The following is a 16,088-nucleotide window of genomic DNA, read 5'->3' as shown; positions in this document are numbered from 1 at the left end:
ATCTGTCCTTGCTTCCACCTTCTGTAGGCTTCCTTTTTGTGTTTGACTTTGTCCAGGAACTCCTTGTTCATCCATGCAGGCCTCCTGGCATTTTTGCCTGACTTCCTCTGTGTTGGGATGCATCACTGCTGAGCTTGGAGGACATGACCCTTGAATATTAACCAGTTTTCTTGGGCCACTCTTCCCTCCAGGGCTTCATCCCATGGTTCTCTACCAAGCAGATCCCTGAAGAGGCCAAAGTGTGCTCTCCTGAAGTCCAGGGAAGTGAGCTTGTTATGCACCCTCCTCGCTGCCCTGAGGATCTTGAACTCCACCATTTCATGGTCACTGCAGCCAAGGCTGCCCTTGAGCTTGACATTCCCCACCAGCCCCTCCTTGTTGGTGAGAACAAGGTCCAGCATAGCACCTCTCCTCATTGGCTCCTCTATCACGTGGAGAAGGAAGTTGTCATCAATGCATTCCAGGAACCTCCTGGATTGCTTATGCCCTGCCGTATTTTCCCTCCAACAGATATCAGGGTGGCTGAACTCCCCCATGAGGACCAGGGCTTGTGAACATGAGGCTGCTCCTACCTCTCTATAGAGGGCCTCATCAGCTGGGTCTTACTGGTCAGGTAGCCTGTAGCAGACCCCCACTATATATATGTGTTTTCTAAATAGATAAAAAGGTTTGAAAAAGAAGTTGTGTTAACATTTTATAATAGAAAGTATCTTGCAACCACGAAATAGCTACTTTCTCCCTTGAAATACGTATTTCACTGTAATGTAATTACTACTATTGAAGTTTGATAAAAGACCCCACCTATGAACACATAGGATGATAAGTAATAGCAAAGGCTGACTTATTGAGCGGCACCACATAAGCACATCTGTGTCACTGGTTTTGTACTGAGACCCTTTAACTCATCTCAGTAGCACTTGAGTCAGATTATCTTACGTAGAAAATAAAAGGTCACACACAGAATATGCAAAAACATAAGAAAGGACTATGCAAACATGTTATTATAAATGACCCATTAAATGCCCTAGAGTTTCAAAATTTTTTTACTAAAGGAAAAAATGAGCTTTTTTTCTATAAAGCCAGTGTTTACTTCTACTGTTCCAGCACACTAACACATAATGCTTTTTAAAGTACTGTACATGACCTGCAACATGATCCTTGAGGGATGAAAGGAGATCCAAGAGCTGAAAAGGGCTGTAGGGAAGCAGACACTTACACTTCTGCAAATACTGTACAAGTGTCTTATTTTCCACATCTGGGATCAAGTCCTCCTTGAAGAGCACCATGAAAACTGTACCTGAGCTTCCAGGATGTAGCATTACACTAATTTTGCATGTGCCTAACACATTCCACAGGCATGGTCCAAAAAAAAGGTTCATGACACTGCCCAGTGGGAAGTAATTCATTCTGCTTTACTTACAGCATTCAGCTTGTCAGTATGTCGTTGTATGCTACATATCCTACCAGACACTATATTCACGGCCATTTTAATACTCTGGTGAGTGAGTGATTTAAAGAAAACAAAACGAACAAGCAAACAAAAAAATCAGTGGGTTTTTTTTTAAATCTAATTCTAGGAAAATACAGCCCTCTTGTGGCAACAGGAGGATACAGTCATTTCACAGCATCACTACCCATAAATATATTTAAACACATCATAAATGCAGCAAATAATGCCAGGATAGTGATTTTCTTAAAAACATCCTATTTCCCTTCCCCATTCCCACCCCAGAAAAAAAAATTACCATAGAACCTGTGGAAATTTTAGGATATTACACCTAAAATGCTGTATAGTTTCTAAATAAACACATCCCTCATGCACTTACTGTTCTAATGGAAAGACTTTAAATTAAATGCAAGGATTACTAGCATACATTACAGAAGCTCTCAGGACAGTAAAACCTTCTGCATCTCATATGTTACAATTAATGTAAATACTTCAGCATGTCATAAATTCTCAGCCAAAAAAACCCCCAACCCCCTAAAAATTTCACTTACTTTCATTTCCTAGAGAAAAATCAGAAACAACTCCCAAAATGTTTGGTTGTTTGTCCTCCTGAAATCCCCCCATGGTGTTCATAACCCTGATGGTGTTCATAACCTTCATAACAACAGACAAGTTTGTTTGAAGAAGGGATGTTACGGATGCCTTAGAAGTGAGGGAGCTAGAGTTGAAGGACTCATTCAGCATGTGTACACATGCCCAACAGTTTCCTGCATTTGGCCAGAAGCCCCATGGCAAAGGCCAAAATTAACTTTCATATATCCACGCCAACCTCACTGGCCACATAATGCAGCTCTTTACAGAGGCTATTTCTCAACAGCAGATGCCATATGCTAATCTATTCTTTAATTGTTCAGCAGTTCTTTCTCACTCTTTGTATTGAGATCTGCAAAATTTCTGAGGTGCTAAACTTCAGTCAACTCAAATGGTCCTACTGGACTTCAGTTTTCACAGTACTGGTCCCTCATTTTATACTTTTGTATATATTGTACATTTCCAATCTTCCAAAAGATATAAAAGAGCTACTGCTTTTTTAAAAGCAACACACAGTTTATTACTCAACATTCGCCACTAGCAATGTCCTTGAAGAGCACAGACTGCTTGGCTAGAACGTGGAGCAAGCAAGTTATCACCCTACATAGGAATGCCCAGCTCATCTCGATATTTAGCAGGACTAAGAAAAACCCATTTTCTCCCACCTACGTCGGATGTGCACGTTTGCTTTGAAGAGGATCATCTCAGTGTAATCCTCCCAGCATGTAACTCAACTGCCAGATTTGTTTTAGTCTGCGCATGAACCCAACACGTGTGCATATTAGTACCCACTCATGACAAAAATAAAAGTCATTTCTCAGCAATAGCTTATGCATGACCAGCAATACCACAGGCACAAAAGCAGCATCCTGGTTCTGGGTATGCAAACTGCTTCCCCAGCAGAGAGGACCAACTTTGGCTAGGTTAAGCTGTGTTATTATTGTTCTTGGGAAGCCTAGACTTACAGATATTTTTAGAAAAATCCATATGCTGCACTGCAGTGCACTGCACAGCCTCAGTTCCGTTAACAGACTGCAGTTCAATGCCAGCAATGCACCTGAAAGGAGACAGAAAAATTTCTGACTGGACATATATCCTTTTTGTCTGTGACTAGACAAACATTACTGGGTGCTGTGCCGATGTCTGTAGAGTACCATTGTAATTAATTTAACCAGGGAAGGTTTTACTCTGTGAAGCAAGTCTGCCCTTCTGCCAGCAGTCTCTGCACAGGGCAGGGTGTCTTGTGTTGTGGGCATATGCAGATTATTATGGACTACTGCTGTCACTGTGAAGCTGCACAATACTACCCCTATCGCTGTTTAAAAATTATGTCTTTTCTCACGTGAAAAGGCTAAATACACAACACAAGGTTATGATAATCTTTACAGTAAACCATTCTCCCTCTGCAATGCACAACTAAATATGTAAAATTAAATGCATGTTTTAGGTGCCACCAATTTGGAAACTGCATCATGCAGCACTAGGGATGATGTAGCCTCAAAATAACCTGCTTAGCTTCTTTCAAACCTATTCCTAAATATCTTCTCTGTCTTGACACCTCTCAGCTGGTTTACTGTGACCACAGGTTTATTAGCTGACCCATATCCATTTTGTTCTGCTTTTCAGAGTCACCCGATTTGTTTTCACTCACCAGATCTCAGATTGGAAGCCTTTACATGTGGGGACTTTTTGGTTTACATGGGCACAGTATCCATAATGAATTGGTCCTGATTACTGAGTGCTCTTATTATAACACAAACAAATAACAATCCTATAAATACACAAATCTGAAAAAGCACTGAAACTGAAGTGACAGTAGTGACTTTTTTTGAAGATCATAAGATTAAAAAGCCAGCTATGGTTATTAAGAGCAAAAGGTAGCATCAGTCAACAATTTTTAAATTTTCTTCAGGAATGGGGGAGGGGGGGGCAGAGTTAGAATCAAGTTACCACATCCTTTTTTTAGCCCATGGTATCATACAGTAATAACTTCAGTGTCTGCACTAATATTTTTATGACTGCTAACACCCTAGGTTTTCACAGATTGCATTGCATTATTCTTATCAGAAACTTCTAAAGAAGGGAATATTCCTGTTTTGTATCATAAATACCCAACACATAGTCAATTCTCTAATTAAGTGTCAGTGAGAATGCTGCTCTTTTCTCTCGTCCCATCCCAGTGGGAATCCAGAGAGGAGCAGGCAGCAGACTGCACATCAGCAGGTATGACCCTTTGGTACACTTAGTGGCAAGAGGCACAGGGTCTGAAGGCTGTGCAAAGACAACAGTGAGATGTTTGCACCCTCATCATCACTACTCTTGGTACTTTTCCAAGCTACGCTGTTCATTAACAGTCTTGAAGATGCCCTAGCAAACAACACTAAAACACAACAACGATCCAAGTGCAAGCCATCCCATGCCACAAGCCCTTTGTCAGTCCAAGAGACTTCATGTATATTTAAGATCAAAAGAAAGCTCAGTCAGCCCTCTAGATAAACTTTACAACAGCAGAAAATGTTCCTCATGATGACTAGCATCTCCCTAAATACACATTACCCATGTACTACCTCCCTTCAGTAACGCTAATTTATTTAAATCCCATGACCACCATTTATTATATTGACTATCCCACCAGATACAAACCTAATACTCTGTTAATGAAGGTGCATTAAATGGGATCAGGTTAGAAATAATTTTAACATTTCAAAATGTTGACAAACATACCCGAAGAATTCTGTTAACTTTTATAACAGGAGCTTCATCATTTACTGCAGTAACTGTTACAAAGACAGTTTGGGGCAAACTTTGTTTCCACAATTCCGTGTTATTTACTATCACAGTAAAGTTGTCCATCAGTTCCTCGCTGTCATCGTGAATGTAGTAGATTAATTCTTGTTCCACCTGAAAAATATAACAACCTGAAAAATTAAAATGGCTGAAAGAAAATTAATGCCATATTAAAAAACCACAAATATTCAAGTGTAGTCAAGCCCCTCCGTATTTATTGCCTCAACTGTTTATGACTTCTAAGACTTTATTTATGCTCCTATCTGATCTGTACCTCTATCTTTGTTCTGTCCACAACAGCAAATTTTACAGCTCATCTGTCCATTCCTCTAGCCAGAATATCTTAATTTGCCAGTCTTGGCATTCCCCCTTCCTCCTGAAAGGAAAACGGAAAATCCAGTCCCATTATATTTACCACAATTTTTCCTGGAATCTATAAACTGAACATAGTATTAGTAGATGGTGACTTATGACACAGTTTTGCTTCTTAGAGCTAAAAGACTGAAAATTAGCTTATCATGCACATATTGGCTCTCTGTGAGCAAAGACATGACCTAAAAAAATAATTTTTTTCCACTTTCCTCCTTGATCAATCTACACACCATTTCCTCTGGTCTTTTCAAAATGCACCCACAGTCTTGTCTGTCTTAGGTTTCCAGACCATCAACAACTCTGCCTAAGTGTGAGTGGCCCATCAGTCTAGTGTGATTATAGCACATTAGTCTGTGTGATCAGTGAAACACAAGGAAGTGATGTTCACCACAACAACAAGGCACCCTCCCTCCCCACCCCTAATGACCAGCTAGCAACTGCAGAAAGATCTTCGGTACAAGGCCAGAATAAAGCTCAAATGCATGCATCACACCACCTCCCACCAAATCATCCCATAGCTTTTAGCAATACAAAGAATTAATCATGACTACAGCAAAGCAGATCTAAGTGCATTACCTGTTTTCTGGTAAATGTCGTTAACTTCATTCCAGGAACACGAGAGTCTTCAACAAACCCATGTTTTGGCTGCTCAGTTAAAATAAATTCACAGCTGAGTCCTGCAAAGTGTCTACTAGAAATTTTTAGATAGTCTTCCTTTAGGGCTTTTGAGCCCCCTTCAATTACTGTGAAGTTCTGTACTTCCAGTGGAATCATCCTGGGGATGATGTCTACAGACATGTCTATTCCACTCACTGTTCGGACACCGTTGGTCACATCCAGAGAAAAACGGTCATCTAGTTGGTCAGAAACTGTCTGCACATACTGAACTTTGCCCTCGTCAACATCTTGCTGTGTGAAGCTCAAAACTGGCCTTTGGTCAGCACCGAGATAACTTTCTTCTGAGGAAAACTTCCGAATGTATCCATGTAATGGAAGCTGTCTTACTGTGAACACTATCTCACCTGGAGAACTGTTTTCATGAACAACCTTAAATTTAAAAACATACCCCAAAATTATTTAAACAGAAGTGGGAAAAATTCTATAATTCTCTTCTGAGTTTTTCACTTTTAACCCTGGGATTGTCTTCCTAATTAACTGGCATTCCATATTTGGGTTACACAGTTCCTAATACAATACTTTAAGTAGACATTAAAGAAACACATCATGGGAGTGTTTTGTAAATTTTGAAAAGGAACACACTGTGGAATTAACTGACAGCCTAAGAACCGTAGAGCCCTGCCTGAAACAAGGATTTCAACAGCACAGCCATGTGCTGCCAGAGTACCCTCACAGTGGTTACTGAAAGGCTACACACAATGGGGAGGAAAGTATTAAGCAGAGAGAAATGACCTCAGATTAGTGACTTGGTGGTTTTAAAATTTTGGGTGTAATCCTCAGTGTTAATCGGGCTAAGCTCCAAACTGAATGAAACAAAACCCTTTCTTCCTTGGCACTTCCCACCAGCTCAACTGATACATGAAGTACCAACAATTGTCACAACTAAAACAAACATACAAATACAGCATCTCCAAATCTTAACTTTCTCAAGCACCAATATGCAATGGAGTCAAAGAATATGGGCAGCCTTTTTCTTTAACATAACCAGTTTTCCCTTCTAGAAATGGAAGCTTGCTAGTCTCTCCAGTCTCTCCACAATTAAGCATCCAGAATGCATTTATGTTAGTGAGAACTAAAAGAAGTTAAAGAAGAGAGAGACTAACCACACTGCAATGGCTGAGAAAGCAGTGAAGAAAACTCGCTAGAAGATTGCAGAAATGGACAGCACAGTTAACTTACTTGCAGTTTTCCTTTACTGATTTTAACTGGTTTTCCTTCTTCAACCAAGAGATTGTTTTTGTTCACAATCCTTGGTGGCCACTGATGACCTTCCAAATATATGCGAACATGCACTCCAGCATCCAGATGCACTTCTCTAGCATGGACTGTAAAGTTAAATGTGTCAATAAGGTTGTTGCTGTCATCATGCCTGTAGGTCACATACCCCTTTATCAGATCAAACTGAGTAAAGGAATCCATCAATAGATTATTTACATATATTCTTCCATATTTTGGGAAAGAGAATATCTCATATGTAAGCTCATGATCATTTCTTATGTCTTGGTTTGTAATAGCACTTAGGTTAGCTGTTGTAACAGTTTCCTCTTTCCCTTTTTGAACCAACAAGCCTGTATTATTTGCCAACCTAACATAAGGATCAGTGGCACTAACTTCCAGAAGCAAAGAGGTATAGTGCTTGCCATCTGTCACAAAGAGCACAAAACGCCCCAAATCTGCACCACGGTGTTTAAACAGGACTTGCTTTTGCTCCAGGTCCACTTGTTTGAATTGGTAGAGTCTGTGCAAAGTATCATTTGTTAGCACCAAGTCCCCATTGGAAATGCCACGTCTAGTATATAGCAACTGTCCATCATCAAAATCAGAATCAGGATCATGATAGCAAAGATCTGCCAAAGTTAATAATCGCTGCCCATTTCTTACTATGTTAAACATCTTATCAATTACACGTACTGGTTTCTCATCATTCTTCAGCTGGACAGAAATGTTGAATCTAATTTCTACTGACAAAGGTTCTACTTCTGGATCAAAGTTTGCCAACTTTCCTGACTCTTCACTGGAAGCTCTGACAACAAATTCATCAAACGCTGTCTCAGAATCATCATGCACATACATAACGCGCTTATCAGTTATATCTTTGTTAGTGAAAGTGGTGAGATTATCATTATTCTTGAATGAGCCTGAAAAATTAATGAGTTTTAATTTCCCGTGCTTAGGAAACTGTGCAACTTTATATTGGAAAGTTTTATTATCCAGTGTTTGCACAAACAATTTTGTGCTTGTTATTAACTCTCCTTCACCTTCAGTTACAGTAAGGCCATTGTTAGTCAAAATAATGTTTCTGAAATCTGATTTGATGTAGACTTCAAAGTCATATAAATTTGATTCCAGATACTTTGTAGAAATGAGGAATCTAAATGAATCACAGTTGTCTTCATGGTATCTGCTGATTACTTCATATGCCACTTTTTGATCAGTAATATCTTTCTGGCTAAAGACTGAATCTTTTTTCAAAGGCTGGTCATTAAGCAGTATCTGTCCATTCTTTGGTAGGGACAGCAATTTAAAATGAACCTCATCTTCAGGTATTTCTAGATCCACAATCACAGCAAAAAGGTTATCTGAATTCAAGTACTTCCTTTTTGTATTTTCGATTTCTAGAGGAGCATGTTTCAATAAACTGTACCTTAACCATTTCACTTTGATTGGAAACACATGCTCTTCACTGATTCTGTTTCCTATGCTAACTTTGAATTTAAATTGGTCAGTAACATTTTCCAGCTGAATTTCTTTGAAAGTGCTAGAGTATCTCACACGGCTGCGCTGAACAGAGCGTTGAGAAAAAGAGTTGACTTGCTTCCATTCCCCCCTTGAATGCTGCCTTTGAACTTCCCCAAACTGGGGTGCCTCTGTGATCTCATACCGTATCTCCAGCTCCTGGAGGTTAGCATTTGTTTCAACTGCCAGATGCCTAGGTGTGATCAGAGCTGTAACACCTTGGTGTAGTTTTATTCCTGAGTTATTGACAACTCTGTAATCCAAAGGAACTGCCATAACACGTAATACAACAGTGTTGCTCACCTTCTCACCATCACTTGCCCTCAGAACAATCCTTGAGTTCCTGACACCTGTGTGGACAAAGAAAACAATGCCTTCTCTTAAGTCCTCATTAGAAAAAGTAGTAATAGCTTTTCCAGGATGCTTTGAATTTTCTAAAAATCCTGCATCTGCATTCAGATTTCCAAGTACTGAAAGACTGAGACCCACAGGATCTGTATCCTTATCTAGAACTTTTATCAGATCATTAGTCAAACATTTCTTTGAGTTCTCTAAGAGAAGCAGCAAGTTTCCCTCAGGAAGTGTGATCTCAGGCGCATCATTTACTGGAGTGACAGTAATGCGAAACACATGCTGCTCATTTCCTTGCAAATATGGAGGTACAATCTTCTCACTGCTGGTAGAAATGGAGAAATTAAAATAATCGTAAGTGTCCTCAGAGCCATCATGGACATAAAGAATCTTCCCTTGCCACACATCCTGCATAGTAAATGTATTTACCTCCTGCACTGGTTCAACATCTAGTTTCAAGTCTCCATGAGAGGGTGGTTTCTTTATTTCAAAAAGAATTTGTGATTGATGAATCCCTAATTTCTGAAAGTCTATGTTGACTTTAATATGTTTAGATTCAAATGAAGCTTGTCCGCCCTCTGGCACAATCAAGTTACTTAGAACTAAGAAGTGACTTTTGTCTTCCTTGCCCAGAGAGACAGAGTTTTCAGGGGAAATGGCAAATGTTGGGGCTGCTTTCACAGTAGGGCTCTTTAAAGCCATCTCTAAAGAAAGATTTGTATTAAAAGCAGTCTTCATTTCACATCCAGCTGATATGTCCTTTGTCACCAGAACATTCTTCAGCGATTTCTTTTCTGAATTGGCTTTCAGGTCTCTTAAGCAACCTTTGAAGGATCCTCCTCTGGCATACTTCCCAGACACCGAGATTAGCTCTAACTTAATAACTTCTGACCGTGTGCTGTCATCTATACCACCTACAAAGAGAGACCCCTTCAAAAGCGGCAGCTTGCTGTGGGGAGGCAATGATTTTTTCACAGTTTCTTCATCCAATGTCAGCTGCAAATATTCTGCAGTAAATTTCAGTTTGATGTAGTGCCAGTGACTATCATTGACTGACCTACGAGAGGAAATCTGGGTTCTACTTTTATGGTTTCCAACATAGGCTTTAATTAATCCATCTTCCATTTCCATTGCAATGAAATCTCCCACTTGCCCAGGATGGTAAAGCAGCAAGCCACGTGCAGCTGAGGTTTGCAATTTATACTCCAAGATTCCCTCATCATCAACATTCCATGATGGGAAAGAAACATAGGATCTGGAACTGAAGAAACTAATGGGTTCATCTTCATCTGCAAAGAATTCATCACTGCATCCCACCAAAACTTCATGGACATTTTTAAAGCCAGGAGAAGGTCTCAGAGGCATCAGAATGTCTAGCTGATTGAACAACACATCATCAATACATCCTCGGAAACTAGGTAGTGCTCCAACAAGGTAGGGAACATCAAGTTTACCAGTACCACCTATGTAGAATCCATAATCAATATTTAATTCATAGAGAATTCCAGGCATTTTTGCACTAGTTCTATCATGTTTATCAATTACCAACGTGACATCATCATGTTCATGACGTAATTCAACCAGGTGCCAAGCTAAATCATTCAGCTGAGATCTTTGCTGAGAATGCAGTACTCGTTCCCCCATGCCAAAGTTAATTCTCAACTGCAAGAGACAGAATTTTAACCGTCAAAATCCAAAGCAGTATTTTTCATAATCATATATTAAGATATATTTAATACATTAATTTTCATAACTTTTCATATTAAGCACATAATTTACAAAATATAATTGAAAAAATAAAATCCCACTAAAATTTTGTGTAGGTTTACTTGCCATCACAAATATGACTTGAATAATTGCAGAAGAGGAAATAGACTCCTCTGCAGTTCTGCTAGGACCAACAACTCCTGAGAACCCAAGTGACAATGATCTTTCAAGAACTTACCTTGCAGAAAAACTATTACTTGGATCCAAACATTTTCTATGATGCTAACATCATCAAATCTGAAATTTTGCCTTTACTGAACCCCATGCTTTGAATACAATGATCTTGATTTTAAGATCTAGAGATCAAAAAGGCTTTTAGAGGCCAATTTTAATAACTATCATTGTAAGAAATAAAGACCATCTTTTGAAATTATCAATTGTATTATGTGATTTTTCCATTTTTTAAAAAATAAACTTTCAGAATTGTTATAGATAACAGCTTAAAGGAAAACACTAAACAATACAGGCTACACATATCTTTTTAGCTATAATTATAAACCATACCTGTAAATTTCCTGAGCGTAGCTCCATTAAACAATAATCCTTCTTCCCAGCTGCAAGAAAAAGCAGCCCATGTGGCTTGCTTGTTCGAAACTGCAACTGTAAGGATGTCTGAGAGGATGCTTCTGCCATGTTCAACTCCACAAAGCTATCACCATAAAATGATACTGAAAGAAAGAAAGAAAACAAACAGGAGATTTAGTCACACAGAAAAATACCTTTTTCTTATCTACAGCTAAATATATATAAAAAACTTATATTAACTCTCTATATACTTATTTAGGTATGAATGAAAATAGATCTCACATATCAAATTCACCAGTCCAAGCAACTGGGTAAGAGCCCAGTGGCCACACCAGTATGGACAAGCAGTGAATATAGCCCAGTATTCTACTTCCGACAGTGACGACAGGGAATCCTAGGAACAGTGCAATCATATTTAATACTTTCCTTCAAATACTCTTCCAATTATTTTTTTATTTCAGGTGTTTTCCTGAGCTTGTCACAATTGGTCTATTTTGTAACTGCCAAAGGATTTCTCTCTGAAGTACTCCTTTATTTTCTCTTTGGAAACATCTTTATCTTCAACATGCTCTTATATCTCTGTCAGAGACATCCTTTGTCATCTCTGATGAGAAGACCCACAGGTCTCCTGCCACCTGTGTGGTTCTTTCATATGTTCTCATCCATCTCTTTTCCAGGCTGAAGTGCCCTCTTGTTTCCTGTATGCAGTCTCCAACCACCTCTGCTGCCCTGCTGGCCAGTGACTCAGTTCTGTACAGGCCACCTTCACCCTCTTCTCTCCTCTTTTCTGCCTTGAAGAACAGCAACACCAGCAAACTTTCTCATTTGACTACTCACTGGCTTTACCATCCCCATTATTACTGCACTCAATAGCACAGATCCCAAGACCAAATCCTCAAGAACTCTGCTGGTTAACTTTCCTCCTACACCAAAAAAAAAAAAAAATCAATCATTTACCCATCCTCCTATCTTTTAATCCATTACTTAATATACAAAGCCCTGCATTCCTATCCAATGGCTGCTTAAAAGCCTTTGATGTCAAACTCTACCAAAAGCCTTTTGGGAATCTAAATCTTAGTCATCTTCCCCACCCCCATTAAGAAAACTCCAAGAGGTTTGTAAAGCAGAACTTATCTTTAAAGAAATCCTACTGACTCTTCCCAAGTTGATCCTACTTACTCCTGCATCTTCTATCCTTTGTAACACTATCTATAAATTTGAATGGTATGGATGTCAGGCTTACAGTCCCCTGGTCATTCCTGTTTTAAACTTTGGCATAACATTTGCCATCCACCAGGCTTCAGGTACCCAGGGATTTTAAAGCATGAGATCAGACATTACCCTTAGCAAGTGAGCAATTTCATCACTGAGTTTTTTTAGGTCAATCCCTCTCGTTCCCCCCCAAAAAAATGAATTTCAGTTTGGGACTCCTCCCAGTTAGCAGTAAACACCATTTCATTTAGCTTCTCTGTAGTAGCCATGCCCTTTCTGAGTGCTTCGTTTATACTGATAACTTAATCAACAGGCTGCACAGACCCTCTGCAGGGTTTTTGTTCTTGATGTATTTAAGAAGGATTTAGTACAAGCTTTGATTCCTTCAGCTAGCTGATCCTTGACCTTTGGGTTTTTTTCAGGCATGTCTATTTTCACATTACATCTGCCAGGGTTTATGATGCTTCAGCTGTGTTTGGACACAGCTCTTTAAGGATGCCACCAGTTAAATATTTATTTTGCAGCTTTTAGCTTCATTCTGAGACAACTTTCTCATTTTAACACAGTTCTTTTCAAAATTAAGCGTAACTGCAGAGGACTTTTGAGGTTTAATTGTTCGTGGCTCTACATTAGCTGTCCCTCTACTGAATCTAACACACTCTGATGACACTTAGAAAGTGTAACTTTAACTCAGACTCTGAACTGAGTCTGCACATTTCAGAGTACCAAATCAAAGGTCCCATTAACCAGCCGTTTCATGAAACAATCATTAATAGTATCTAAAAACTTGCTGTAATATACATAAAAATTCTAGGTGGCTTTCCCAAGAATAAGATTTCAACAAACCCCACAGCCAAAAGCTATGTAATAGTGTGTTATATTAAGTACCCAGAGAAACACAGGAAAGATTTTTAGATTACTGAAGTACACATATTTGTTGCAAAGGAAGAGTCACCACTGTGCATAGAAAAATTGGTTCCAAATCGAACAAAAAGGAATTCTTCCCCACCGGTTTACTTCTAGCATAAAAGAAGCTTTCACCAAAGAGCTCTAATATATGTTACAGGTCTTCCATAAAATCTATACAGTAAGAGAACCAGTGCTGTTTGTTGCACATAGAAATGTTATTACTGTGGGGTTAATAAAGAAATATCTCCCTTTTAAAGCAAGTATTGGAATAATAGAACTAGAGACAAACTCCCAATATAAGTGAGGACTGAATTTTACTAATAAGCCAAGAAGCAGGTTAAATGTTTATAATTTTTATATCATGGCAAATTCATATTATGGCAGTGGCTAGGACTGTCACTATTGTATCTACTGTACAGATGGACTATAGGGAGACTGTCCCTACCCTATAGAGCTTTGGACCCAATAACACAGGTAAGGGAGTCCCCTGACCTCCATTTCAGCAAATGAGCCACATAGATACTGTCTTCCTGAAGATCACAGGAGGCATAACCTAGCTGTCTGAAATAACCTGTTGTAATCAAAGGATTACTCCATTTCCTTCAGCCATTGTAGTAACATCAGAATATCAATATGTTATGGCTACAAGGTTTCACCTCAAGCAGACCCTTCTCCTCACCCTACTGAGACTCCAAGAAGCAGTTACATTCGTTTTGCTACATTACATCCTAGCACCCCTACAGAACTGGCAAGTAAGAGATGTCATTATACTTTTACCAGTGAAGTTCCTCAGAAATTAACAAATGAAGATGTTAATGTGCTGAAAGTTTCATTATGATCACTGTAACACAGCCCCCAAATTTCATTGGTGAATTTCTGAATCAAAACTAATGACTGCTGAAGGAACCTGAAAATAACTTTTAAAGACATCACATTTTCATTAGACTCAAGTCTGTGGGGAAGAAACATTGGATTTTTGGGGAAGCAATTGAGCAGAAAGATAAACTTATCCATGGCTTATTAAGTGCAATTTAGAATAACTAGAAATGAAGTTGCAGAGTCAATATTTTGTAGTGTGCCACTGGGAAACAGTTTGGTGTTTATACCATACATGAATTTCCTGGAAAAGAAAAAAGAAACATAAGTTAAAGCTTTTGCCTTCATAAAACACTTCAGAGTCAGAATCCATCACTGAAGGTGGGGCAGGAAGCTCAGCATCAGCCTAGGCACTGATCCAGCACTAAATGAGATCTTGGGCCAAGACCACCTACACTGCTTTGGTGTGATTTCTGCTTCAGTACCCACCAAACTAAAAAGCATGTTACTATAATATAGGAATCAAGTTCCTCTAGAGCAAACACTTCTAGAATGATTTCTGGCTGAAACTGTGTTATGAGTGACCTCGAAATGAATCTGGTGCCACAGCTTTTGAAAAGGGGACATTTTGTCATGGACCATCTGATGTTAACCATACCATTACGGAAAGTAAGTGACACTCAACCAACAATACCAGCCTTGAAGCTCTCTTGCTACTGGAACAGGCAAATTCAACACATCATATAGGGAACAATTCCTCTGGAGTACCTGGGCAGACAACCTATTCTCTAACAGCTCTATGCCTCGAAGTGAAAAGATGGGTGGAAGCACCTGAGAATAACAGCCAGATCTACATCAGCTATAATGTCCCTTCATGGACATGGACACATATACACAAAGGCTCAAAAAAATAGAGGCATAATCACATGGAATGCCAATTTAAAGATCTGTTCAACCCGAGCTACTGGCTAATTTGTGGTCCTCATCTCTTCCTTCTCCCTTAGAGCCAACCCTCAAGTCTGACTAGAAGTACCACACTGGGGTTACAAATCCTTCCTAATATTTCCATCATAACAGGTAACATTTATATGGGAAGTGTAAGTTTTGAGAATTTTGTTTCAAGTAATTTTACTGAAGATTCCAGCTCTGTCCACAGGTTTCTTAGAAGTAACCATGAGAAACCAGGCCAGGCACAGCAAAAGCCTTCATAATCACAGAGCAAAAGGTTCTTCACTAGTCATCTAGTGGTGGCATTAGGCTGGCATTTTATCCTTTTGTGCAGCTTTCATTCTCCAGTGTTAAAAATATCATCAAATTCAACAAACAGCTACACCTTGAATAATTTTTCTCTTGGTTTCTGTGCTCAAAACGCAAAGCAATAAAATCCTTGTCTCTTCCCCATTGGCAAAACTAAATCCCTAGAAATGTATGTACAAGAAACCAAACTGGGACTTACTACACAGTTATCATGAGCTATGCACATCCATCCAACAACAAAACCTAGACTAAAGAGCTAATTGAAGGAAGGGATTTTTTTCTTTTTTCCCATTTTTTCTGTCAGTATTTCTCATTTCAGACTAGATTATGAATCTTCTCAGCAATGCATAGGCATCATAAGGAAGAACAGTGATCTTGGAATCGCAATTCCATGCTCACTCCTTAATTGGAAGTAATTTAATGCAGACTTCATGTCTGCTCAACTCCTTTTCGTCTCCACTGTGGACAGCCAAAGCTCCACATACCTCAGTCCTTTCCTTCTTCGGATTCCTTTTACACCTTCTTCCCAAAGACAGTCATATGGAAAGGCTTTCCCTACTGTGCCTGAACAGTAACCCAGAAAGGCTTCTATACTCATGTAATCCATAAAGGTTTTTACATTCACAGATGAAAAAGAGAA

The 16,088-nt window shown here is 39.1% G+C and overlaps 1 protein-coding gene across 1 annotated transcript in view; it reads right to left on the bottom strand.

The window, feature by feature from the left end:
* The window catches only part of LOC128136868 (chondroitin sulfate proteoglycan 4-like), a 45,667-nt gene that overhangs the window by 23,584 nt on the left and 5,995 nt on the right, over positions 1-16,088 (bottom strand). Inside the window, exons 2-5 of the mRNA XM_052777172.1 lie at positions 11,234-11,397; positions 7,055-10,624; positions 5,774-6,244; positions 4,763-4,939 (exon numbers count right to left, since the gene is read on the bottom strand). Coding sequence (XP_052633132.1) covers positions 4,763-4,939; positions 5,774-6,244; positions 7,055-10,624; positions 11,234-11,397 — 4,382 coding nt within the window. The remainder of the gene's footprint in view (positions 1-4,762; positions 4,940-5,773; positions 6,245-7,054; positions 10,625-11,233; positions 11,398-16,088) is intronic.

This window comes from Harpia harpyja, chromosome Z (assembly GCF_026419915.1).
Source record: "Harpia harpyja isolate bHarHar1 chromosome Z, bHarHar1 primary haplotype, whole genome shotgun sequence".
In the NCBI taxonomy this organism is placed as follows: domain Eukaryota; kingdom Metazoa; phylum Chordata; class Aves; order Accipitriformes; family Accipitridae; genus Harpia; species Harpia harpyja.
This window is presented reverse-complemented; position numbering and strand designations above follow the sequence as displayed.